This window comes from Aptenodytes forsteri, unplaced genomic scaffold (assembly GCF_000699145.1).
Source record: "Aptenodytes forsteri isolate BGI_AS27 unplaced genomic scaffold, ASM69914v1 Scaffold434, whole genome shotgun sequence".
Taxonomy (NCBI): Eukaryota; Metazoa; Chordata; class Aves; order Sphenisciformes; family Spheniscidae; genus Aptenodytes; species Aptenodytes forsteri.
In genome coordinates, this window is record NW_008795183.1 from 1,525,565 (window position 1) to 1,551,169 (window position 25,605).

A 25,605-nucleotide genomic window follows, 5' to 3' on the forward strand; every position below is an offset into this window, starting at 1 on the left:
GCCTGGCCTCCCCTCCCTGGCCGCCCCCGCGCACGGGTAGCGGCTCGGGGTTGGGGGTCGGGCGGTGGGGATAGCCGGGCCCGTCGTATAGGTGAGGGGCTGGGGCTGTCTCGGGCACCGGCCTTTCCTTTCCTTTCACGCCCCTCCCATTTCTTGTTTCCCCTCAGCAACGACAGGACAAGGCCGCGCTGATAAGCGATACTAGGCGGCGTTTCGAGACGGAGTACCTGCCAGGTGAGCGCCTCGGTGGTGGAGCCGGGGGCGGGCTGGGAGCGGTGGGCCCGGCTCTGTGGATGTGGTCTCTGGGGCTTGCCCGGTGTCGCTTTTCCCCGGTGGGCTTCCTGTATCCCTGCTTTCCCAGGTGAGCGGGTGTTTCTGCTTTTCCTTCAGGTGGCCGAAGCTACCGGGCGGGGATGGCGCACAAAGCGTGAGGGTTTCCTCTGTTGGCTCTCGGTGCTCTCTTCTGGGTCGCTCTCTGGGGCAGCAAGGCATGTGGGGGCAAAGGTCTGGGTCCTTTTGACTCAGTTACGTTCGGTTGGCTGTAGCGTGGGGTCTGGGACACTGCTGTACTTGGTGCTTTTTGGGCATGAAACATGGAAGAAAAAAAAAATTCTGACCTCGACCAGTTTGTCAAGGAAAGAGTTGTTTTTCTAGAGTAACTTGCACTTTAAATTCATGCTGACCTTAATTAAAATCATACTGCGTGTCCAACTTGGTTCTTAAGTGCAGGTGCTTTTAAACTTGTAAATGAAGGCCAGGAGGTGCTGGGGTGCCTAGGGGAATGGGAATACCAGGGTAAGCCTAGAGGGGTTTCCTTTTATTTCAAGGTTGATTTGCATTGCTTATGATAGAAGAACATATAGTAGTAGAGCATGCTAACAACTGCAGTAAGCAGTACATTTTATTATGACTGTCTAAAGGCTTTCTATTAAAAACACACTCCTATCCAACTTTTAATGCAAATACAGGAGTCCAGTAGTTTAGGAGTTGCATGCATCTCCTTTAATATAAGCCGCAATCCTGTAGGAGTCCAGTAGTTTAGGAGTTGCACGCATCTCCTTTAATATAAGCCGCAATCCTGCAAACACATGCCTTGTTTTGATGTACTTGATCAGAATTACTGAGGTTACCTAGTTATCACTTTTATGTAAGGGTTGCACACTTGTGACTTCTTTGTGATTGGCTATAGCACTTTTCTTGAAGACTTTGAGGGTATTGGGTGTAGTACAACTTTGTTTCGTATGGTTGCCCTGCTAACTTCTATAAAGGAAATTACTTTGGCCTTGGTTAGAGATGACCTGTTTTTCTGGCAAGATGACAAAATTACTAGAATAGTGTCTTGAAGAAGAGAGAGCTTATTTTGCCATTTGATATTTCCATGTGAGTAAAGATGTCTTTGGCAGTCTTAAAGCTCAGGAGAGTGGAGGATCATCTTAAAATATAAATTCTTTTGGCTGTTAATGTTTTCAGTTAATGTGTATATTTTGCTACAATAGGTGATTCATCTTGCTTTTTATTCTATTATCCCAGAGTTACACTCATAAAAAAATGACTTCGGAAAGCCTAGAACTGCTTTGGGACAGTTGCTGCTGAAAGGGAGTATTACCTTTTTCGATTGAACTATCCCTTACACTCTTGGAATTCCACAGGTTTCTCTAGTTGTAATGAAGCCTCTGTTGGGCTGGTTGTTACAGCCATTAAAATAATTGAATACTGCTGTAAGGTAAGCTGTAATCCTATTTGCAGTATTTTGAACACATTTTCTCAGCCCATTTTTGGGTCATGGTTTAGGGCTCTTAGCCCTTTCAAGAAAAGAGGATTTTTTTGAGTTTACTTTCTTAAGTGGCTCCCTCGAATTTAGGAATGCCACAAGCAAATTAAGGTTGTCATGCCTACTTCAAGCATGAAAAACACAGGGTGTTTTTTTTATAGAAACTTGGTGTTTGTGTTATGAAGGGATTCTTCTATATTACGGAACTCACAGGTACCTAGTTTCCCCCTCATGCGATAAGAATTGTTAATGCTCACAAATGCTGTGATGGTCTTGCAGTAATGTTTATTTTTATTGTGCAATGAAAACTTAGAGGGCCTTTTGAAATCCTGATTTTTGGTTAAAATTATTTATTGGCAGAGTACAATTTTTAGATTAAATCAGAATATACACAAATATATTAATATATAGCTGGTTCAGAAAAATCTAATGTTAACTGTGACATCTAATACATGGTAGAATATTTCACATAAAAGTTACAACCAAGGAATATACTATGGACTTGACAATTTTGAAGGTAGGATGGGAAAAGTTTTGTTCAGTGACTGAAAGCACCAGAAATTGTTTTCTGAATTACACAGTTTCATCTGTGCAGCTAAATCAAAGAATAGTTTTAATAGTCAGATACAGTTTGGAAAATACAGCTTCAGAGAACCTTACTGGCTTGTTTCCTCAAAGTTTGCACGAGAACTTTCTTGCTGAAGTTGTTGAGCATATGTGGCCATTGAGGTGTTCTAGAAGGAAAGCTTGGCCACTGTGAGATCTTACCTGCAAAGCAGTGTTTAATGTTAACTGCGATCTTGTGGTGGTGTGTTTTTCTCTTCAGTAAATTTTCTAGCTGTGTTTGAAAGACAGCTTCAGTTCTTGTGAGGAATGTATATCCCTAGTAATTAAAAACCTTGCATTTCAGTATTGGAAATAAGCCTTTTAAAAGTCCCTGTTAGTCCAATAGACTAGCAAACGCTGTCTGATGTGATAGGCGGACAGTGCTTTATCTTTGTGGTTTGCGGCCTAATTTCTATTTTTGGTGATGTAAATGACTTGGGTGGTGACAGGGACAATGAAAAAAAAAGATTATTTTCCAGTATTGACTGCTAGAAAACACTGTTAGTACCAAACAGCCTTGTCTTTTTCTTCAGTGCATTTTCATTCCTTAGAGGATTTCTAAAATTAGCCTTTATTTCCTGGCTATTACTTTCCTTTTTAATGTTACAGTGGAAGCTATTTGTAATCAAATCTTGGCAGATTTTTTCCATTCAACAAGTCTTTTCCACACTTCCTTTTGCATATTTACCATTTCTTATTGCCTGTATTCCCTGCCCCTCCCAATTTGCATCATCTTCGCTTCTCCTTGAGGCAAAGCTTAATTTTCAGAAAAAGATTTTGCAAGAGGTTTCCCACTCCAATGTAAAAGATCAAATTTCATTATGACTTTATTTAAGCCAGTAGCAAAATGTGTTTTGTTAATCATATTAGTCAATTGGAAATAAAATTTTAGACATATGGGGCATCCTCAGAAAAACACAGTGATATGACTATTGTAGAAAACTCTTAAGGTAATGTTTTGAATACCTGCTTATGTCTGTTTACGCTCTGAAAAAATCTATTTTCCCTGATTCTTGGCTTTCAGGCTGAGAAATGCTGGAAGGATAAGATAGGAAATATATGGATAGGATAAACCCCAATTTTTTATAGAAAGCTATGTGATATTGATATTTGAGCTTTCCATTGAAAGTAGTTTTTATTGTTACTGAAAGTGTTCAGTTTTGCAAAAAGTTTAAATTTATCACATCTTGTGGAGGCAGATACTTGTTTGTTGCCGCTTGATTTTGTTGAAATAACTCCTTATTGGGCAGAAACAGTTCTGTTTTCTTCATCCCTGTCCCTATATGGCTACTGACCTTCTTAAATTGTTTTCAGTCTTGCAGATTTCCTCATCTAACAATTGCAGGCACACACCTGAATGGTTATAGTACTTAGCTTAACATGTTAGGATTCAACAGCCAATTAAAATGGGTTTCCTCTTTCTAGCCAAAGACAGAGGAATAATTGAGTGTTTCAGACCAAAGATGACTTGGCTGAAATAGCTTAAGGCAGTAGTTAAACTGAGAGGTTTTGTGTAATGGAATGCTTGACTAAGTTGTTTTTTTCAATTATTTGTACAACGACATGTTTTTTTCTCTGTTCAAAGGTATGTAGTTGCTATCCCTACTTAGCTTTGTGTACAACTTGTTCTGTAATGGTTTTTTTCTAGATAAGAGTTCTTCCTGAAGGGAGGAATCATTCTTACAGGTTGTGGATTACTTTAGTGTGGGACTTAGCTGTGCTGCTTCTTGTTTTCCAGTCCTGTAGTCTTCTATATTTTTGTCAAATATTCTCAAATTTCTATTATTTTTCCTAAAGCATGAATGCCAGAAGAAAACAGAGCGGTGCAGCATTGGTCTTTTGGTAATGCAGATGGCACTGAAAAAAAAAGTGAAGAGAAGGGATGTTATAATTGTGCATCAAAGAATTTCATTAATTCCTCCAGCAAAAGTGTTGCAGTGAAATTTGTGTTCATTTAGTTTTGCATGATTCTGGAGTTCTTTTCAGAGCTGTTGTCTTGTGTTATACAGGGTCCTCTATGTTGGAAGATAGTAATTAAGCTGTAGAGTTTCACCGTACGTTTCTCAGCTTGAAGAAGACAACTATTAATAGGGCAGAATGTGGTCATAGAAAGAAGTCCTCACTTAGGCAAGAAAAAAAGGAAGGCAAGTAATAGGAAGAAGCTGCTGTTAAAACAGAACTCTTTCTGTCTTCTCCCAATCTTCTCCCTTGACCCCAAATGTTCAATGAGGAAATGAAAGTAACTTTAAGTAGCTATTTTTAAAATAAGGTTAAATAAAATGATGAACTTTGAAACCTTTAAAGTTCTGTCTGAGACCTGGTCAGTATTCTTGCTCGCTCAAATTTTCCTGAAGGCTTTTAGCTGAGGGATTGAAGAGAGCTAATTTTGGCCTCTTCTCCTTGCTGTTGTCACTGTTACTTCCTCATATAAAACTTAGAATTTGGTTTTAATGCTCTCTGGTAAATAGCAAATTTGCTAAGCAGGTTATGCTTTCTCTTGCTTTTCTGGATCTGAGTCTTGATTAGTTTCTACACAGCTTACCAGTTCAACAGAAAAATCTTGCAGCTTCCCAGTTTTGCCTCTTTCACTGGCTGTGGAACTATTCTGGGATACAGTAAAGTTTGAATCTCATGGGCTGAGGGAGGAACTAGGTTTCCAAGCTTCTGGGCAGTTGTTTCACAAAAGTCTGGTGCTGCTGTTAAATATGTGGCTTTCAGTAGCTCTTTCTGAACAGAAGTAGCTGTGAATGCTGTTCTTTGTGTTACTTTTGGGGCAAGCAGGGCATGTTCCAAATACCTTATGAAATTCTGTTTGTTACTGACTTAGTTATAGAGATGTCTATCTCCCTGAGTAGAGGGTGACTAAACTTAGTGCCTCAGTGTCTTAGTGGCAGTTCTGCAGGTGTGAAGAAACAGATGTTTAATGTTCTAGTGAGAAAAGCATCAGTGTATGTTTACAGGTATCTTAAGTGGCTAGGCTTGGAGATTGTCTGAGGTAAGATACTTCAGTTTATAGTCTCACTTGAATTTCTGTTTGGGTGCCCCTCAACTTCTGTTTCCTTTTGGGCTCTTAATTGTTGTGCAGGATGTGTTTAAATTGTGTTGAAAACCCCAAAGGTCTATTTTCTTTCAACTAATTCTGTTTTAACTCCAGAAATTTTTAATAATCCAGTAACTACAGGTGTTCCATGAGTGATTTAAAATTAGAAACATTCAGATTATTTCACAGCATAGTTTGGAAACAAGTTTCCAGATGTCTATAGAATTATGGGAAATGCACAAATTTGAAGAGGGATTCCTCCTCTGAACTGACATACGTTCAATGACTGGATTATTGGAAGGACTCCAGCAATTTCATATCACTCTGCTTTATACGTGTGAGATAAAACACATTTCTTTTGGGTTCACTGTCTCATTCTAAGTTTTATTTTGTAGCAAGAATTGGATAAATCAGGTAGGGTTAAAACAGTAATCGGTACTCCTCTTATTCTGTCGGTCTTGTTAAGCTTACCTGATTGAAATACTGGCATTCTGCAAGTGCCTGTGGAGGCAGAATTTGACTAGTTGTTCCTGTTTTAATGTGTGTTGTAGTATATATGTAAGCTCAGATTACATGTGTCATCTTGTTGAGAATTTAGTTGCTGAAGAGAGGAAAATTTTTTTTCAACTGTCCCTATCTCTGAAACCAGTTGGTTTTTTATTGTGATGTTGAAAGTTTGGATAAAACGTTTTCTCCATTCCTCTTTCAATTTCATTTTCTTAAAATATTCATAAAGTGAGATAATACTAAAAAAAAAAATACAAATTTAAGTTCAGAGTTTGGGAAAAAATTTTAGTGGCCCAGAAACATGTGTTCTGAGGCATGTTCCACATAATGATATGTGAATGTTTTTAAAATATTGTTTGATACAAGATGTGCTATTCTGTCATTCTGACAGTTCTGCTCTGAAATAGATACTGAGAGCAAGGAGAGCTTCAGAAAGCAGTGTGAAATGTTATCCTCTTAGTTTTTACCTGGTGTTATGTGTTTTTTTTTTTTTCTTTAATTACACAGTACTCAAATCCCTCATACAAAAATGATATACATGGGACTGATCTCAGAAAAATACTTGGCTGATTGATTAACGGCAGTCACTCTTAGCTGGAAGCTAGTGTGTGTTAGAGATTATTAAACCAAGTTGAAGTAAGGTAGCTCAGGCGCTAGAGACATGTAATACTGAGGTTAAAGTAAATCTTTGCTCTTGCAAAGCTCTAGTTTGCTGTGGCTATGAGTAGCTATAAATGGCTTGAATAGACAATATGCCATATTGAATAATCTATAGCAGAGAATAGCTAATATACCATGGCTAAGAGAAGCCAGTGCTTCTCTTACTTTAGCTGACTGCGGATGTGCCAGCTTAGTTATTGGACATGACAGTATCTCTGAAGGGGATTTGAGTTGGAATGCATGTTACACGAAGAGAGGCTGTGGAATCTTTCTACCCTTTTAAGGGTAGAAAACTTGGCTGAAAAAGGTACTTAGTGACCTGTTTGAACTTGGAAGTTATCTTGCTATGAGCAGGAGTTAAGACTGAGGTGACCTGCAGAAATCCTCTCCAATGTTATTTTTTTTATGATTCTAACTTGAAAGTAGGTACTGTTATTGTTTCCCAGGCAAGACTGTCCAAATCATAAATCACTGGGGGAATAATCAAATTTTGAATGAGCAGTTGAGACTTTACAAAATTTAATACCTGAAATCTTTGCAACTTGTTCCCTCTGTGGTTGACCTAAAGCCACAGAGAAATCAAACAGCATTTCAGTCTTGTGCTGAATGTTCACTTTACTGGACTTTGACAGAATATAGGGAATGAGCTGACTGGTGCAAGTATGGAAATGACGAGAGAAGGAACTGAAAGAGCGAGAGTGGTTTTTTGTCTTGGAGGCTTGTGGGCAGAGAGGAGCAAGTAGGGGACTAAGGTTAAGGAAAGTGGGATTTGACTGTAGGCTTGGCTAAAGAACAAGATAAGGTAGTGGGATGGGATCAAGGGCATGAGAGATTTGAAACCTAATGAAGAAGGAACTGAGTAGATAATGTATGTGAGAAGCAGTCAGATGTGAAGAGATTCATTGGGGGGAGTACAACTATAATAACTTTTAGTGAATGGGCACATTTAAATGGATATATTCTTATAGTTATATTGACTAATTTGTGACAGGAAACAGTATAAATTGAAAGACAAGTAAATTAGGTCATATCTTTGCATGTAGGCCAGTAAAACTAAAAATATTAGCAGAATTTAATGGTGTATTTTTCTTAATCTTCCTCAGAGTTAAGATGTCCGATTGAAATACACATCCTTAAACCATCCAGTCACAGTTCTAAATAGTTATTTTATTTATGATGGCCCTGAAAGTAGTTATTTTGAGTTTATTGCTGCTGACAGAGGAAGTCTTTCTAGTATGTGAAAATTAACGTCTATTTCATTAACAACAAGTCTTAATTTTTTTCCTGCTAATCACAAATAAATTTAAGTGAATAGTTTAAGAGCTTATGGTTTTTTAGTAGTTAGCAAAGAGATGTGTATCAGTGTCTGTTGCTTTCAAAGCCTGTTTCTATCATGGGCTCTTAGTTGATTTACATTCCAATGACGCAGATTTCTCAGACAAAGAGGAACATTGATCTAAAAACTGAGCCTTTGTTTAAGCATATGTACAGTAAAAATAGGTCCACTTAGGCATTTGCATTTTACAAACTTTCCTGTTTAAAAAAATAACTAAAAAAAAAAAGAAGCAGCAGCAACTCCTGTTGTACTTCCTAAAGCATGTTAACCTGTTACCCTGTTGCTAACCTGATACAAGAAGAGTTTGAGGCTTGAGAGTTTTGTACTGCTCTAGAGTTGCATGTAGTTTGTGTTCAGTAAGGTAACAAGTGTAGAATGTGTAATCTTTTTAAAGAAAACAATTTTGTTTAATGCAATGATGTATAGCTCATGGCCAAAAATAGTTATTTTAACATCTGTTCTCTGACATTTCATGGTCTGACATGCTGATGCCTGTAAGTTTTTGAGGACTCAAGCTTGAACTAGTGATGCTTAATATATACATTCATCGGTACACAGATTCTTAGATCATATACTAATTTATGTTATAGAAACCTGTTTCTAAAAAATTACACCTGCCCTACACACACCTTCTTGTTTTCTAATGTTTTTTCTTTGACTAAGAATCACAGAAAATATTTTCTAATGAGAGTAATCTTGTAGTGTTCCTAAATATCATCACAGTAGATGTTTTTTAATCAATTTCTCATGCTATGCTTTGTCTGCTTGAGACTGCAAAAGAAATCCTATGTACCTAGTAGATGCTTATATTGAAACTTGACTAATCTGCTTTCATGTTTTCATAGCAAATGCTATATTCTTAAAATAATTTATTTATTTGCTAGATAAATCAGACAAATATGATGCTAGAGATGTGGAAAGACTTCAGCAAGATGATAAATGGGTTGAAAATTATCTGATTTGGCGTCACGATGTTGTGGATGATACATTAAAGATGATTGATGAAAGCTTTCAGTGGAGGAAAGACTATACAGTTAATGGTAAGCTATGTTATATAATGCTTTTGATGGTGTGTGTTGGTTTCCTATTGAACTACAACTGGCTTCTGTATTGTAGTTTCATTAAGTGCCTTTTAAAGGTTTTGTAGGTACCACAGAGCTGAGCAAGAACTTCGCTACTCAATTAAAAAAAAGAAAAAAATTAGAACTATTGCTTTTTACGTTGACCAGTACTGTCTCAGTGTTTTGTTGTGGTTCCATATGTCTGTTGAAAGGTTGTTTAAGAGAAAGGAAGGCAGCTATCTCTTGTTTTGTCTTTGTGCGTTTGCTAGAACGGAGTCCTTAAAAAAAAAAAAAAAACAACCTCCAAACAACAAGAAAAAGAAAAACAAACACCACAAAAGAACAGGGATCTGTTGTTCATCATAGTAGCACTGGTCTGACACAAGTGTTGTGGTTTAACCCGGCAGGCAGCTGAACACCACACAGCTGTTTGCTCACTCCCCCCCACCCCCCACCCCAGTGGGATGGGGGAGAGAATTGGGGAAAAAAAAGTAAAATACGTGGGTTGAGATAAAGACAGTTTAATAGGACAGAAAAGGAAGGGAAAATGATGATGATAACAATAAAAATATACAAAATAAGTGATGTACAATGCAATTGCTCACCACCTGCTGACTGATGCCTAGCCAGTCCCTGAGCAGCAGTCACTGTCCCCTGTCAACTCCCCCCAGCTTATATACTGAGCATGACGTCATATGGTATGGAATATTCCTTTGGCCAGTTTGGGTCAGCTGTCCGGGCTATGCCCCCTCCCAGCTTCTCGCTGGCAGGGCATGAGAAGCCCTTGACTAGTGTAAGCACTGCTCAGCAACAACTAAAACATTGGTGTGTTATCAACATTGTTCTCATCCTAAATCCAAAACCCAGCACTGTACCAGCTACTAGGAAGAAAATTAACACTATCCCAGCCGAAACCAGGACACCAAGGTAGAATAGATTTGGTTTTTGTGCTGTGAGAATGTTTTGAAGGTGAGCTTTATCTAGAGGACTTAAATGAGCAAAAATAAACATTTGCAGCACTTCTTTCTTCCATCAATTTTTTTTTTCTTATTTCTTCCTAAATCTTCCTACTCTACAGCATGAGAGGAAGAAGATAATAAAGATGATCAAATGAGCTCAATGTTTGCATTAGTTCAGTAAAGGCCTTGGAAGGTGGCTTATAGATATTTTTGTATTTTGTTGCTAGACTTCTGCATTTTTAGTGACTTCTGTTAAGTTGCAATGTGATTATTAATACGATTACTGAAATAATCTCTCATTTGGCTTTGCAGACTTGACAGAATCTGTCCTTCCAAAATGGTTATTTGAAAATGGTTCTCTCTTTCTGCATGGATATGATAAAGAGGGCTATAAATTATGTAAGTTACATGCAATATAATATTTTCAGTCATCGATGATAATTTTTTGTTTCCAGCATTTTAGCATCTATTTTGAAAAATAAACATTTTAAAAATAGAAGGTACATATTAACAACTATTTTACTAAAAATGATGAGAAGTTGGTAACTTTGAGTATCTCTTTGGATCACAGAAGTGGAATGAAGAAACTTTATCAGCAGTTTTCAAAAATCATAAACCTTTATCCTAATTATAATGCAATTTTTAACTTTCCTGTTGAAGTTTATTGTTTCTGTATCTAGTGTGGTGAGTATATGGCTAGTATAAATGTTCATTATTACAGTGCATTGTCATCGCTTTTCTAGCGGCCCACATTCTTGCATACTTGCAGTGGTTCACAGGAGGTCTGCAATGGCTTTCTTGTTTTGTTTTTTCATTTTTTTGATGTCATTGAAATGTTCAGTAACAGCGTGGACAGCTGAGAATTGTTGGAGAATGAACTCTCAAGTTGTGTGATTAACTCTTAGTAATTAAAGAATAAGATTTGTAGGGAAACAGTAAATGTTGCCTGAAATACTCCTGAGGTTTTTTTTAATAGCGTATAATAGATGGGCAATATTATTTTCTATACGTGAATCTGTAATATCTTGTATATTTATTTTTAATTAAGCTTAAATCCTGTGGGGCAAAAGAGGCTTTTAAAACAAATAACTCATGAGGCTTTCCAAGCAATGATCTTGAACCTCCAAAAAACCCAAAAATTTAAATCTGAAATTCTGGTTTTCCTTGGTTTACAAGGCCTAGTTTGTACTTCCAGAAATACACTAACAATCCAATCTTTTACAGAAATGACTGTGTTTTAAACACCGATACACTAGTTTAAAAAAAAAAGACCAGAAGAATACAGCTTTTATTCTATGGCTCTGTTTTGTCAAACTGTCCCTTTTCTTATTGTAAGATATCAGTGCTGTATGAAAAATTGCTGCTTTGTTATGCTTCATAATTTTCTTTTACCCTCCAAGGTAAGTATTCAAGGATGAGTGGTGGTGATACCTTTTTATAGCATTTAGAAAGCTGAGCATGATTATACTGGGTGGTTCAATGTGGTGAGATTGCGGGGGGAGGGGAGAAGTAGAAAAAACATGGCTTTCTTGCATCAGTGAGAAAATTATGCAGTTGTTTCATGACAAGAATGTGTAAGTTGGGTAAACAATGATTTCTGATTTTATTGTCACTGAAACATAACTAATGTCTCAATTTTCCATACCTGAAGGGTTTCTTCTGTGAATGTTAATTGGGTCAGAATATCTGACTTGGTATGCAAATTCAGATTGTATCGTAGTTAAGAGTTCCTGGTTAGTCAACATTTGATAAATGTGTTTCTTGGGCCACATGCTCCATTCTCATTCTGTTATGTAGAATACGCATTTTAAAGTATAAAGAAGTTCTTCAAAAATTACTGGTTACTTTTGCAAGAGTCCTTTGTTTGAATAGGGGTATCTCTTTGAAATTCTGAACTTACAGTGTCTAGTTAATACGCTCCGTTTAAAAAAAAAGTTTGTTTCTTTACACAAGCCATAAAATATTCTTTATTTACAATTGGAAGTAAAAGATATGGAAAGTCTTACTGAAAACCAGATTTCTTCACGTTTCAGGGAGAAAAATATTAGAGTAAATCTACAATTATTTTCAGGGCTTGTCTAATTTTGGTATTGTAGAGGTACCAAAAATGAAGGCTGCTTTTCACATTGCTGCCCCAAATACTACTTTTATCACTTCATTTGTATAATCAGTAATTTGGTTTCAGACATTTTTATAGTCTTTTAGTTTTTATAGTCTGTTACTTTGAAATATGCTACTTTTCATGGAAAAACTTGTCTCTGCATGACTCATTTCTTATTCCAGAAGGGTATGTATTTGGCTTTCATTTATATAATGTTGCTCATCTTCTGGATTTTTTTCGTTTTATTTTAGAAAGGTCTGTTTATCTTTACATAATTCACAATGTGTGTATAAATAGTTTTTCTAAGCACATCTACTACAGTGCTATAGAAAACTTAAGTAAAAGAAACATAAATAATTTCACAACCACAACAATACTTAGAATATATGCAGAACATAATATCATATCTGATGACGGTGTAATTTAATCTGAAATTATGAAATCATAACCTAGATAAGAAGTAGTCTTTAAATACATGAAAAGTGTTTTTTCCACTCTACTGTTTCTTCTGTGCTGTAATTCTTTGTATTTTCAATTTTTAAAAAGTTACGGTATAAAAATATGAGCAGGGAAAGGGTGTGTGTGGAAAGGTATGCAGTTGTTTTTTTCTGGCTGTTCAGTGGCCACAATCAGTAGAAGTGTAGAATACAAACTCAGAGGTGTTAATAAATTTCAGTGCATCCTGTATAGTTATTTGCATAATGTTTTCTGTTAATTTGGATCTGTTGTTTCAATTTTTGTGTTTTCTTTCTTCTCACAAGTCTGGTTCAGAGTGAAACATCATACAAGAGATCCTAAACAGCAGCTTGAGAAAAAGAAACTGGTAGCTTTTTGGTTAGAACATTATGCCAAGAGAGATCATGGAAAACCATTAACAGTGGTATTTGACATGGCTGAAACTGGAATCAGTCACATAGTAAGTATTTTTATTGTGTCTTTCTGATTGCTTTCTGAATTACTTAACCTATGTCCCCAGAAAAATGGGAGTCCCTGAGCAGTCCTTGACACACCTAAATAACTTAACAATTGCTCACATCAGTGATAGGTAGGGCTTCTTCCCATGACATGAGCAGTTTCCAAAATCTTTTGTTAGGTATTAAACTTTGTCTTGTACAGCACACTGAAAACTTGCTTTTAGTTTGGTGACTGAGCCAAAGTGACTATATATAGTAGTTGCTCACCAGCTTGTCAGTGACTGACAGTTTGTCAGTTGTCATGGATGACAGTAGTAGAACTTAGTTTTTAAGCACCCAAAAGGCAATAGGCTGACCCATCTTTTATTGTGAGTACAGTTGCTGCCATTTCTTCAACAGCTCCATTTTTGTTGTCGTCATCTTTTTTGGATGAATCAGTCAGTCAAGAGTGAAGGATGGAAAACTGGGGTAATGGTGAAGCAGTAAAACCCTTAGATGCAGCGGCTGAGATCTTGGAGAATGATGATCTATTCTGATAAGTCAGCATCTTCAGCTGACAATTCTGATCCTGGTCCTGGCTCTTCATCCTCCATGCTATGTACGCTGTCCCTGTATATTTAAATTGTGTTCATTTCTTAAGTCCCTGCACGTGTCTCTCTCCACCCATTGAATTCTGTTATGAAGAGAAGTTAGCTGGATGCGAAAGAGCAGTTTATCAAGTAGGCATTGCATTTCATCTTAACCAAATATAGCACAAGTCTGTCTCTTCTCTTACTAACAAAACGTTGTTATAATGATGAGACTAATAGGCTGAAGAAATCTGCATGCTTGTTGCTGTGTACGGATACAGAAAAAATCAGGGTGTCTGAATAGATGCGATAGACTTCTGAACTGTAGGCTTGTCTATAAGACTCGTTTATACTTCTTCAGGAATAATTTCTTCACCCCCTTTTTCAGTTCCTTGTCCAACCAGTCAGCTTTACTGAAGACTGCTTCCTCCAAGCTTGACCTTACATAAATGAGAGATTCTAACTTTTCAGAAGAGGAGACATTTGTCTTAGCAAAAGTTTTTATGCACTTCTAGATGTTCTTTAGGACTACAAAATCAAGTAGGAACGGCGTAGCTCAGTCACTTCTGTAAAAGTGATGATTATTCAAAAGGTTGCAATTAGATAAGAAAGGTCTAATGATTTTAAGAGTAGGATTTCACCTTTGCTTTGGATGTAATTGTAGAACTGAATCATTAAAGAAGCCAAGAGTAATTAAACTATATTTGGAAATTATTCCAGAAAACTATTTCCTATTTGTACAATAACTTACAAAATTCAAAGTTTCATCAATTTTAAAAACATTTCAGAATTAAGTACTTGAAAATCCATGTTCCAGGTATTTGGAAACAAGTATTAAAAAAAAAATTAATTCCATACCAATTAGTCATATGTCAAGTCAGTAGTCTACTTTGGGAATTACTTAGAGATTTATTGTAGTTATACATAGGATTGGGTAATTCCCTGCCTGAAGTAAACTTCAGAGAACGTTTAGATGCTCATTGGAATTTAGCAAATTGTTCATGTATGTTACATGAAACTTAAATGTATTTAAGAACTGTTCCTGAATTGATGGTCTTAACTGTTCTTAAGTCCTGTGCCTATATGGAAAAGTGGAAGACTTGAAGAACGTGTTTTGTGGGGTTTTGAATTTTCAAAAGCTTTATTTATTGTCTCTTTGGCCGTAATATTTCATAAATTGATCCTGAAAACATTGCTGTGAAATGTTAAAATTTCCCCCAAACTCCGCCCTATGGAATGTTCTTAGTTCAGAAAACCGATAGTTGGGTATCTTTCATTTTCACTAAAGCTTTCACAAAGCACACAAGTATCTGTTTTTACATGACTTCTGGAATTTCATAGTGTTTGAGGACACTCCATTTTTGCTTCAGTGATTCTTGCACACTATCTGAACCTGTTGTAACTTGGCATCCACACACCTGCATTTCTTTGAAGGATGCTAAACTATATGGAGTTTGTACTGGTAGCAGCATCAACAGTGTAGCATGTAGAGTGGGGTTTCTTTAGTCTGACTGAGCTAGAGATTCAGCTCAGTATGGTATTTTTTCCGTTGCGATGCAGAAATGCTATGATCTATTTCAGGAGGCAAACACTTGCCTTAGTACATATTTGTTGTGAACAGTTTTTCCGAGATGATGGATTTCAACCTATAAAACATGAAGAAATACATTTGGTTCACTTGTTTAAGTATTTACTTTAGTAAACTTGAGATAGCAATCTTTTGCTGATGTCCATTGGTATTCTTATGTTGTATGTGTCAGCACTTCTATGAGGACCAAAATGACAAACTGCTTCTTGTGGAGTTATTTGTAAATATATTGCAGTTGAAGACAGAATTGTCAGCTGTGGTGTGGGTTTTATTTTTTGTGGTTCTTTTTCACTTCCCTTGCTTTGAGATGGAATTTTTGTTCTCAATATTTTCTTCTCCTTTCTCAACACTCATCAGTACACTGACTGGTTGCACACTGTCATCTGGACTTTTTGTATATTTTCTAGAAGTTTTTTAATACACATTTTTGGTCTGAAGATTGTTCCTTAGTTGGATTTAGGTATGTCTTATTAAAATCTTCTGGTTCAAAAGCTGCTCTTGTTATAGAGGAGAAGTTCTGGTTAATATCTGAATCACTAGATTTACTTAAAACTAAGTGCACCAGGTGCAATCTTTGTTTTATGTTGTCATCTTTACAGTGAATCTTTAAATTCACCAGATCTGTTGGGGGTTTTTTGTGATCCATTTTAGGTATGAGTCTGGGCATCAGCTTGTGTACAGCTTTATCTACAGTTGCTGTTAATACAGTCTGAATGATACACTGCTACTACCATTAGAACTTGATCTAGTTAATGACATAGAATGAAGCTGCAGCTTATCTGTTGGTTGAGGTCCTCTTCTAAAATTTGGAAATGAAAATGCATTTTTCTTAAACTTATGTAGATTTAGGAGTGAATTATGTTGTAGATCTGGTTTTCTACCTATTAGTACCTTTATAAAGAAAGTATAAATGCATACCCATAGTTTACTACAGGCATCTTTAAGATTTGCTTTGTAGAACCGTGTTTAGAAGATGAGAACAATATGACCTCCTACATTTTTACTGATCCTCAACTCAGACAACCTAAAATCAGGACTTTTTTTTTGGAGGAGTGGGGGGAGGTGCACTTGAGTAATTTTAATGTAGATAGATGAAAATGTACGGAGTTCTCTGTCATTCTTTTCAGCTGAGTTCAGTAGAGAAAAGTACATTTTTAGCACCCACTTTCAGGAGCAGAATCTAAGCTGTTTTAGTTTGCAAGATGGAGATCTTGCCTATCGTTACATATTTACAGATTCACTCTAGTAACTAAAAATCTCACAGGTGGTCTATAGGTAAAAAAAAAAATCTTATTTCTATAGAATATTGAAATTTTTCTTACAAGGTGCCATGCTGTCCTGTTATTCTTACAGGAATGGCTAAAACTCGTATCTTGTTCTTTCTTCTTTTGCTGGTATGGCAGGAATGCATTTAAGTATAAGCAAAAAAACCACCCCCACTTTCTACCTTTTCCAGGTAAGGTTGTTAGTGTTGCATTAGGATCTTGCAGCTGTGCAGTACAGGGCCACAAGCTTTTGAAAAGATATTTTGACAAATATGGTATAATTCAGTTTTGCAAGGCAGGATTGGTGCTCTTACCTTGAGAACTGTATATCCATACTCCTAAAGATAATACTGGAGCCATGGTTTTATATAACAAGCATAAAGGATTGTAATAATTTCGTTGATGTGAAAAAGCAACTTGATTTGGGTTTTGTGGAGCATATTCTGAAGCAGCTTCTTTCCAATGTCTTTGAGACTCCCAGAGACACAGTCTCAGCCAGTGCTGTCCATAAGTGTCCCATTGTACAGTCTTGCTTTGTAGTTAGTACATTTATCACAGAACAGGAATATCTTTTTTAATGGCTGTTTATAGCCATGTAGAGTAATAAACTTTATCCTAAAAGAACTTGGATTTCTGAGATCTTTTCCAGAGCGTGCTTCATTTGTTTGTTCCATTGCTATGGACGTCTACTATGTCAGCTTTTATGACTGGTGTGCAGCTGGCTAATTCTGATAGCTCATGCCTTGTTGCACCAGTTCAGGTAACTAGAATAGATGCAGTTATTGAATGGTCTGCTGAAATCTGTACTTCTAATTCCAGACTTTCATCAAAATAATGGATCCATCCTTCTGATATCTGGTAGTGCTGCTTTTGGATAGGCAGTGGAATAAAGAGCAGCATCCTTGTTAATGCACAGGAGATTCTAATCATTGCTTGGAAATCTATCACTGTGTTTATGCTATTAAATGAAAGATACTGCATTTGGTACAAGCAACAGCCAGTTGAGATAAATGCCTCTATTAAAGGCTGCCTTCTACCTACTATCTAAAGATATCAAGCTTTCAGTTAGTTTCTAATTACTGAAGCTACTAATAAAGCTTTCAGATTGTGGGTAATCCTCTTATACAGGGTGGGTTTTTTCTCTCTGTCTGCAAATGTTGTAATAGTGTGTTGACATCACTTTAGGAGCATGTTCCCCATGGCATTTTTTACTGTTATGACAGGCTTTCATCTTCCATCAGCAATATATTTTGTACTATTTCTGAAAGTCTCCTTTGTAATACTTTACTGTAGTAAGGCATCTCTTTCTTTATTATCTATTTCATAAAATGCCTTTTTTGCCCTTTACTGTGTAGTCAGTTCTGTTATACCTGGATTTTGCAATGGAGACTTTGCTGTGCTATTTCTGTGTGACTGCTTCTTGGATGGAAGCACCCTGAAAATGGGTGGTGTACAAGCAGCTCTTTTGAGTGCTCTGCCCACAATTTCTCTGCATACAACAAACTAATACTGAACCCAAAAATTCTCTTAAAAGGAACACTTACTTTTTTCCCTGGAAGATCCTGAGTGCAGTAGTATATTGAACAATATGCAAGATAAATTATGGAAGGGAAATTTCACTGTTTAGTGCTCTCCCTTGTAAGGCTTTAAGATAATCTGTCAAGCTTCTGTAGTGCTAAAGGTTTATTTTTCCTGTATCTTTCCTGTACAGCTGAAATCCTGTTGATACTCTGCAGTAGTTTAGATACCTAACCTGTTGCATTGAAAATAGGTCTGTTGACTTCTTTCTTACATCATAAAGCAAAGTTTGACCACAATCCTGTAACAATTTAATGAAGTGGAAAGCATTGCATTGGGTCTGGATGATGTTTGTAGTATGTGTAAAATTTGAATATAGATGATTACAATATAAGTATCTTGTGCTATTCAATAAATGCCTTAGCTTAACTAAGCCTGTATTTTTAATGTTTTGATTTACATTGCGTTTACTCTGTGCTTTTATCTTAGGACTTGGATTTTGTTCGGTTTATTGTCAGCTGTTTTACAGATTATTACCCAAACTTCCTCAGTAAGTATTGTATATTACATCTTAAGCACTGTAGACTTGTGTAATAAGAGCATTTCATAATGTTGCAGATGATGGGAGAGACTTTTAAGTCTTTTTGCATCTGCTTTGTGTGGTAACTACATGGAACATGGGGACGTTACAGATTCAGAATACTTTTGTGCTCATAAGTCAGCACAACTTTGTATTGTAAATAAACTTTACGTTCATCAAAAATCAACTGGCTTTTCATGAAATAAGAATGTAAAACAGCATTTTACAGATTAAAAATTGGATTATAAATTGATACAAGTATCTAGTAGAACTGAATTGGCCTGTCTTTTGCTCCTTGTTACTTGGGTAGAAGCTTTGCAAGCTTGCATGACAGTTTGTATCCTTTAGGAGTCTTCAGGGGACAAAGAATGAATGGCTATAGAAAATTTTAGGAGCAATGGTTTAGTCTGAACAGATTAAGGCATGTTTGTGTGCACACTTGGAAAAACCTGCATACTTGCCTGCTAACTTTTTTTTATGGATAGGCAAGCACTGAATAGTTTTTGCCAGCTCATCTTACATGAGTTAGAAATTTTAAGTGAAAATATGTCTGTGAATATTGAAATTCTGGACAGCAACTGCTTAAATTCTGAATATTAGATTTCAGCTTGCTGATCAAAGTTCAAAACTTTGATCAAATATCAAACTTAAAGGCAAGTGCAACATCATGGTTTTGGTTTTTTGATGTTCAAGAAAAATTTTGGGACACTTCTGAGTCAAAGTACTAACTTTTCAGACTTCTCTGCTAAAACAAAAAGCTTGGAAAAAATGTAGATTTACAAAGTCTCTTGCTATTTGCTTCTTTAGGAAGAAGAGGTGCTGAATATACCTGTTAAACTTTCTTTTTCCATTCAATAGTTGCTTTTCTAGGTCAGGTTGAGATCTTGCCTTTCTCCATCTTATTTGGGTGATTACTTACTAGTAACAGTGTCAGAAAAGTAGTATGCTAGAGAAGTATATAAACAGTCTATAAATTAGAATTTTATTAGCATATATTATATTACTATATTATAGCTATATTATAATATGCTATATATGCTAATATAGCAAACAGCTAATGTCTTTATATAGTAATAGAAATCAGTTTATGCATGTTAGAAGCAATTTTGTATAATTGTTTTTACAAGAAAATGAACATGGAAGTTTCTAAAAATGAGTATTCACTTTGTACATGACCATTATTGCTGTGCTTCCTCTCAAACAGAGAAATACATAACACTTGGTATTCAGATTATTTCCTTTTCTTTTTGTCTTTTCAGCAAAGATAGTGATCTTTGAAATGCCATGGATAATGAACGGTAAGTTGTTGTTTGGTTTTGTGGTTTTTTTTTGGTTTTGGGGTTTTTTTTTATCATGGTAACTCTTTAAAATTAGTAGCATAAATAGGAAGCATTTTTCTGCTCTCTATAGATACAGCTGAATAGTGGAATTTGTTAAACATCCATCTTTAAATCTGTCAATTTGTAGGTTGCATACTTTGTTTTTCCTTCTAGCACAGTATTTTGGAACATACTTTAAATGGAGTCCGTATTCATCCTGTTACCTTTAAAGCTTGGGAGACCTCGATAAATAGTCTATTCTGTGAATGTTTCCAGCTGTTGTCCTTTCAAAGCTAGATCTGTTCATGATTTAGGAATACTATCATGAACAAATGATGGACACTTATAACCAGCCAAAACTAGAATACACAATTTAAGATAGATGCCTGACACTAGACACTGGTATTGTTACATATGTTTTGATGTGTGTACTTTAATAATTATCTTTAATTACAATGTACAGGATAAACATGTTATTCCTGTATTTTTACTATATGAATACATATTTTTGGTGGCTTTATATTTTTCTGTATATTCATGTTTTACCATCACTGAAATACCTATGGTATTTGAAAATACTCTGTAGATTTAAACAAGTGTCCTTTAAAGCAGCAAAACATTTCAACTAGGAAGAGTGTATATGCATCTTTCCCAACCTCCCTCACTCAGATTTGGAAATACAATTGCTTTTACCCCCTCAGTAGTTCCTGGTCTAAATTCCAAGACAACAAAATTGTAATTTGTTAAATCAAAGATACTCTTTCCATGAAAGTCTGTGGTCTATCTGCATTCGTCTATAGAAAGGTGTATGTCCATAAAATACTTTCTCTGTAAATAATACTCTTTTCCTTTCACTGTTTATCCCTGTTATAATACATACTTTCAGAGCAGGGCCTGCCATATCTTATGGGATGTAGCTCCCTTGTGTTCCATAAGGTCTACTAATACACTGCAAAAAAACCCCTTCCTGACAACTTACGTATACCTTTTGTTGTGTTTTTTTTAAAGCTGCTTTTAAAATTGTAAAGGGTTGGCTTGGCCCAGATGCAATAAGCATGTTAAAGTTCACAAACAAGAGTGATGTACAGGAATACATCAGTGGAGAGTATCTGCCACCTCACATGGGTGGAACTGTAAGTATATTAACATTTCATGGTCCTTTTATATAGGCACGTCTCAATCTATCACAAATTACATATGTGGGGTTGAGTGTTGGCACTTCATGGATGTGGAATTTCTTGAAATTGTTCTGCCAATGATAATTTGTAAATGACATTAATATAAAATGGGTTAACTTAATGAGAATTTGGTATCTGGCAGTCTTTACAGAAATAATTTTTGAGTCATTCATCCACTTTCAAGTCATTGGAAACCACTTAGTTTTTCAGACCTTTAAAAAAAAAAAAAGCTGTTTTAAGTGTCACTCTTCCTTCTACTCCTTTTTTTTTTCCGCCCCCCCTACCTGATGAATTAGAGATTGTGTTGGTTTATGAAACAAGTTCTGTGAACAGAAAATAGGTTTCATGACCCTCTGAGATTTTTTTCATCCTGCTCCAAAGCTATGATTCAGTAAAGACAATCTCATTGCAATTATTTTTCCTTTGTTGTTTCTAGGGCTGTATTTTAAGACATGGCTGGGGGAGAATTTTTTTTTAAGAGTATATTAGAGCTCCAAAGAGTATGCTACAATCTGGTATCACTTTGACAGAACCTGGATCCTATTCCCGTGCAATCTAAATAGCAAAACAGCACAAGCATCTTGTACAACAGGTTTCATTTTTCACAAAGCTAGTAAATCAGTTTGCATAATCTTCATAATAGAATTTGCAGAAAGAGGATGTTTTTCCTTTAAAGTTTTTGTAGACCGTTTATGGTAATGGAATAAGCCTACTGTAGAGGAGTTATTTTCACTTGTTCTCTTCCATATTTTTTTTCCTGAAGTGTGTTTGGAGTTATGCCAGTGGCAATATGGAGAAAAAGATACTGCTTCAGCAACAGTAGGAGAGGCCGTGTTCCTTTGTATATAAACTCAAGGTAGAGTTCTGGTAGCCAGAACATATGAAACTTATTTTGGGAACATAATGACTAAGGTACCTTGGTTTTTATTTGACTGAAAGAAGCAGCCTTTAAAAAGTGCTTTTGCATGAGATTCTTGAAGAAAAGATATCTTCTTTCTCCATGGAAAATTGCTGCCCAAACTCCCCAGTCTCGTATAAGACCTTTCTCATGTTATTGCTGAAACTTCAGGAGTGGGCATTGAGGGCTGATGTCTGAAGTGGCTTCAGTAAGGATTTGAATGGGGTATAGCAGTGGTTCTGGGCCTAGCTCCCACAGTGTTGCCCTATTGTTGCAATAGAGGGGAAAGTTCTTTTCCTCCCTCTTAGAGCTGAGTATCTCCTGTCTGCTTTTTAGACCATCTTACCTGATAGCTAATTATGTCTTTAAAGAAAAAGGCTTGTGGCTTTGCTAAATATCCTCCTGAAGTGTCTGGCTGAGCACACAATCTTAGTTATCCTTTATCCTACCTTGGTCTTGCAAGGTCTTGTTGCCAGTTAGTGATTGTTGACCAAGTTGGCTCCATGTTGCTTATCTTCTAAGAGCATTAACAAGTTCCAGAATCATGGAGGCAGCTTATCCAAACCATTTGTCTGTGATAGTAAGTTACAGTGACAGAAATAAGTTTGTAGGAGTAAACTTGCTTGACAAGGACTCCAAGGGTTTTGACAATTTCAGAAAAACAGCTATATATCTGCATATTAAAAGCCCTGTATTTTGAATCAGCAGATGTTTTGTCTAACTACTGAGTTTCTTTGGTATTTAGCTACTTGATGGGTGTTTTGAACTTTTAGCCTCAGAACTGTCAGCATCTGGAAGCATTGTTAGCAAATACTTAGACTCCAAAATCATGCTCCGGATCCTCCTTCCAAAGACTTCTTCAGTGCATACAGTAAAGCAGGATTTCGCATCTCTCTGAGAGCAAGGCATTTTTCAACCAGAAGACAGACAATTTACTGACCTTTTATCAGAATTTAACTTTTCTTGATGTGATTAACCTTGGCTCCTCTTGAGGCAACTAGAGTCTGAAGATAGAGTACATTCACCATTATTAATGTTGTCAGGCCTGGTTTTTTTTTAAGGCAGTATCTTACTTGCACAAATTAATCCCCTCTGCTCTCCACTCAAGCATTTGTTTTTTTGTTTGTTTTTTTTGCCTCCTTCCAATTCTTTCTGTTGTCTTTGATTTCCACACATTTAGGAACAGATCATCATATTTGCAACTATCATAATGCAGGTGAAGAGCACAGCATATCTGTTCAGTCTTTGTACTCAATACAGTAGCCATAAGTAGACTCTCACCCTCTTTCTGCTGTGTCCCCTATTAGAATCCATCTTGAAAGAGACAGGTCTTGCCAGATGTAAACAACTAGTGGAGCAGGTCATTTGGCTAGTTGCTTTGGGGAGATACAGAGAACGTAAGTACAATGGAATCTAGGCATCCAAGAAGAGTGTTAGAGACTAGTTTTGGAATTGACAAAAAAAATCCATTTTGGAAATAGAATTAATAATGTTGAACTTGAAGTCAATGATTACTTTGCTTAATCAAGGGAACTGTTCTGTGTCTCCATCAGAAGCCTTCAAGCTTCAATATCTCAGTCAAGTTATCTTTAAGTATGTTTTGTTTTTACTGTGGCTCAGGGTCACTCAAAGGATGAATCTGAGGCTTTCCTTAGCGTGAAAATCCTTTGATCAAGGATTTTCTGTCAGCCAGCTGTGAAAGGAGGAAAATAACTTGCTTGGTTTTAGACAACTAGTGGACAAAGGGTGTCTCCAGAGTATCAAAAGTATATTAAAACTAATTATGGAAAACAGAAGCTTGGATTTTGCAGGACTTTGGAATATAAACTTAATGTAAGTTCCATTCGAGTCCTCATCAGTGTCTGTTGGCTGTGACTGTTACCATACTGCTAATCAAGAGGGGTTGCATACCATGTACCTGGCTTTGAGTGGTTCTTGTCCAGACTGCACAGATGTCCCTCTCTTTGTAGTAGGTTTGTCTTGGAGAACTTGTTGGAATTCCCCAAAACAGATTTAGGAGCAAGCTAATGATAAGTAGTCTGGAAAATTAGGGCTAGGTGCTCAAAAGCCACTTGCTAATTGTTTTTGTTTATTAATAAATGTATACCAAGTCAGTGTTTTCCTGGATTCCCAATCTGTTGTATCCCACATTCTACCAGTTCCAGCTGTTGATATTAATGATGGAACAGGCCAGTTCTTAAGGCATACATGTTTCTGGCTGGCCAGGGAGATTCGTTGCATCTTCAATAACATTTTGTGCAAGAATGTACGTACAGTGTACACATTGATGCAAGACATGTACATACAGTAGGGTTTTAGTTTGTGTATTTGCCTAGTTCTTCTTTGTCAGAGATGGGCAATTCATCCTTGTTAAATCTGAGATTCCCTCCACTGGTGCCAATATCGAATGATAGGTGTACTAGAATGCTGTTCTTCACCTGGGTATCTGAATTGATAGCCCATGTCCTGTTTTCTTGGAAGGACCTTTTGTAGGTCAGTGGCCTGAAGTTAAGACATCACTAGGCATTTTGCATGGGATTTCGTGGCTGCTGTGAACATGTAATCTTAGAAAATCTCACTACCGTGATTAAGATATCTCTACCACAATTGTCAAACTTAGTAGGGTAAAGTCTCTACATCTGCTATAAAAGGAAGCCATTAGTCTACAAGAATGCATTATATGCATTCTATAGACTACAGAATTATTTAATGCTATATATTAAGCATTGAATAAATGTCTTGTTTATCTGTCTGAGGTTTTCACCCTGTTATTAGATACGCCCATGTCACTGAAACTTATGGACTGTGTTTGGGAAGTGTGGTACTCCGAGTTGTCCCAGTGATGAGATTCTGTTCAGCTGCTGGAGCTGTCCAGCATCGTGGATTAATGTGGCCATGTGAAATGTGCAGCAAAATTAGCATCTCTTTATTAAGGTCACTTTGTCATATGCCCTTCATCATATGCTGGAAGGGAGTAAAAAGGCTTTTTATCAATTTGGCTAAGGGTAAGCTGGCTATTTCTGCCTTGTATTTGCAAATGGAGGATGTCAATATTCTGCAAGCCTACTGTAATGTTTCTAACAGTCTGGAGTCACTTCTAATAGTAAATTAGTCTGTTACTGATACTTAAAGCTTGTCCGTTAGGCACTTGATAGTATATTGCTTGAGCCAGTGGATACCTGTTTCATTCACTTAAAGGTCTGTGACTGTTGCTTCAGCCTGAAGAATAGGAGAGATTTAGGCCTTGATTATAGATTAGCAAGAAGTATTTTGTTTGGGGTTTCTTTGAATGGCCCCATCTAAGGTTTTTCCTTTTTTTTTCCCCTAACATCACATTATTCTTTGTTTTGAGAAAATATACTTGCTTATGGAGAATTCTCTTGAAACACTTTTTTTTAACTCCCTGCTGGTAGCATAGTTTGGGAACTGTGGGCATGGCTCTGTCTGCCTCACAGGAGACAAAGCTATGTTGTTTTCCTCCTCCACTGGAAAAGCTGACAAACAGATTCAGTTTACTTGGGGTTTAAAACTGTTTGAAAATGCAGTAGGAACAGAGACCCTTGTTTCAACACTGTTTCTAACGTAATAGGATATTTCGGTTGGAAGGGATCTACAATGATCATCTAGTCCAACTGCCTGACCACTTCAGGGCTGACTGAAAGTTAAAGCATGTTATTAAGGGCATTGTCCAAATGCCTCTTAAACACTGACAGGCTTGGGGCATCGACCACCTCT

At 36.6% G+C, this 25,605-nt stretch overlaps 1 protein-coding gene across 1 annotated transcript in view; it reads left to right on the forward strand.

The window, feature by feature from the left end:
* The first annotated feature begins 168 nt into the window (after positions 1–168).
* Positions 169–25,605, forward strand: part of MOSPD2 (motile sperm domain containing 2) — a 41,198-nt gene continuing 15,761 nt past the window's right edge. Inside the window, exons 1-7 of the mRNA XM_009278547.2 lie at positions 169–234; positions 8,805–8,960; positions 10,253–10,339; positions 12,803–12,957; positions 18,385–18,445; positions 19,735–19,773; positions 20,803–20,927. Of these exons, the coding sequence (XP_009276822.1) occupies positions 8,915–8,960; positions 10,253–10,339; positions 12,803–12,957; positions 18,385–18,445; positions 19,735–19,773; positions 20,803–20,927 (513 nt within the window). The 5' untranslated portion in view covers positions 169–234; positions 8,805–8,914. The remainder of the gene's footprint in view (positions 235–8,804; positions 8,961–10,252; positions 10,340–12,802; positions 12,958–18,384; positions 18,446–19,734; positions 19,774–20,802; positions 20,928–25,605) is intronic.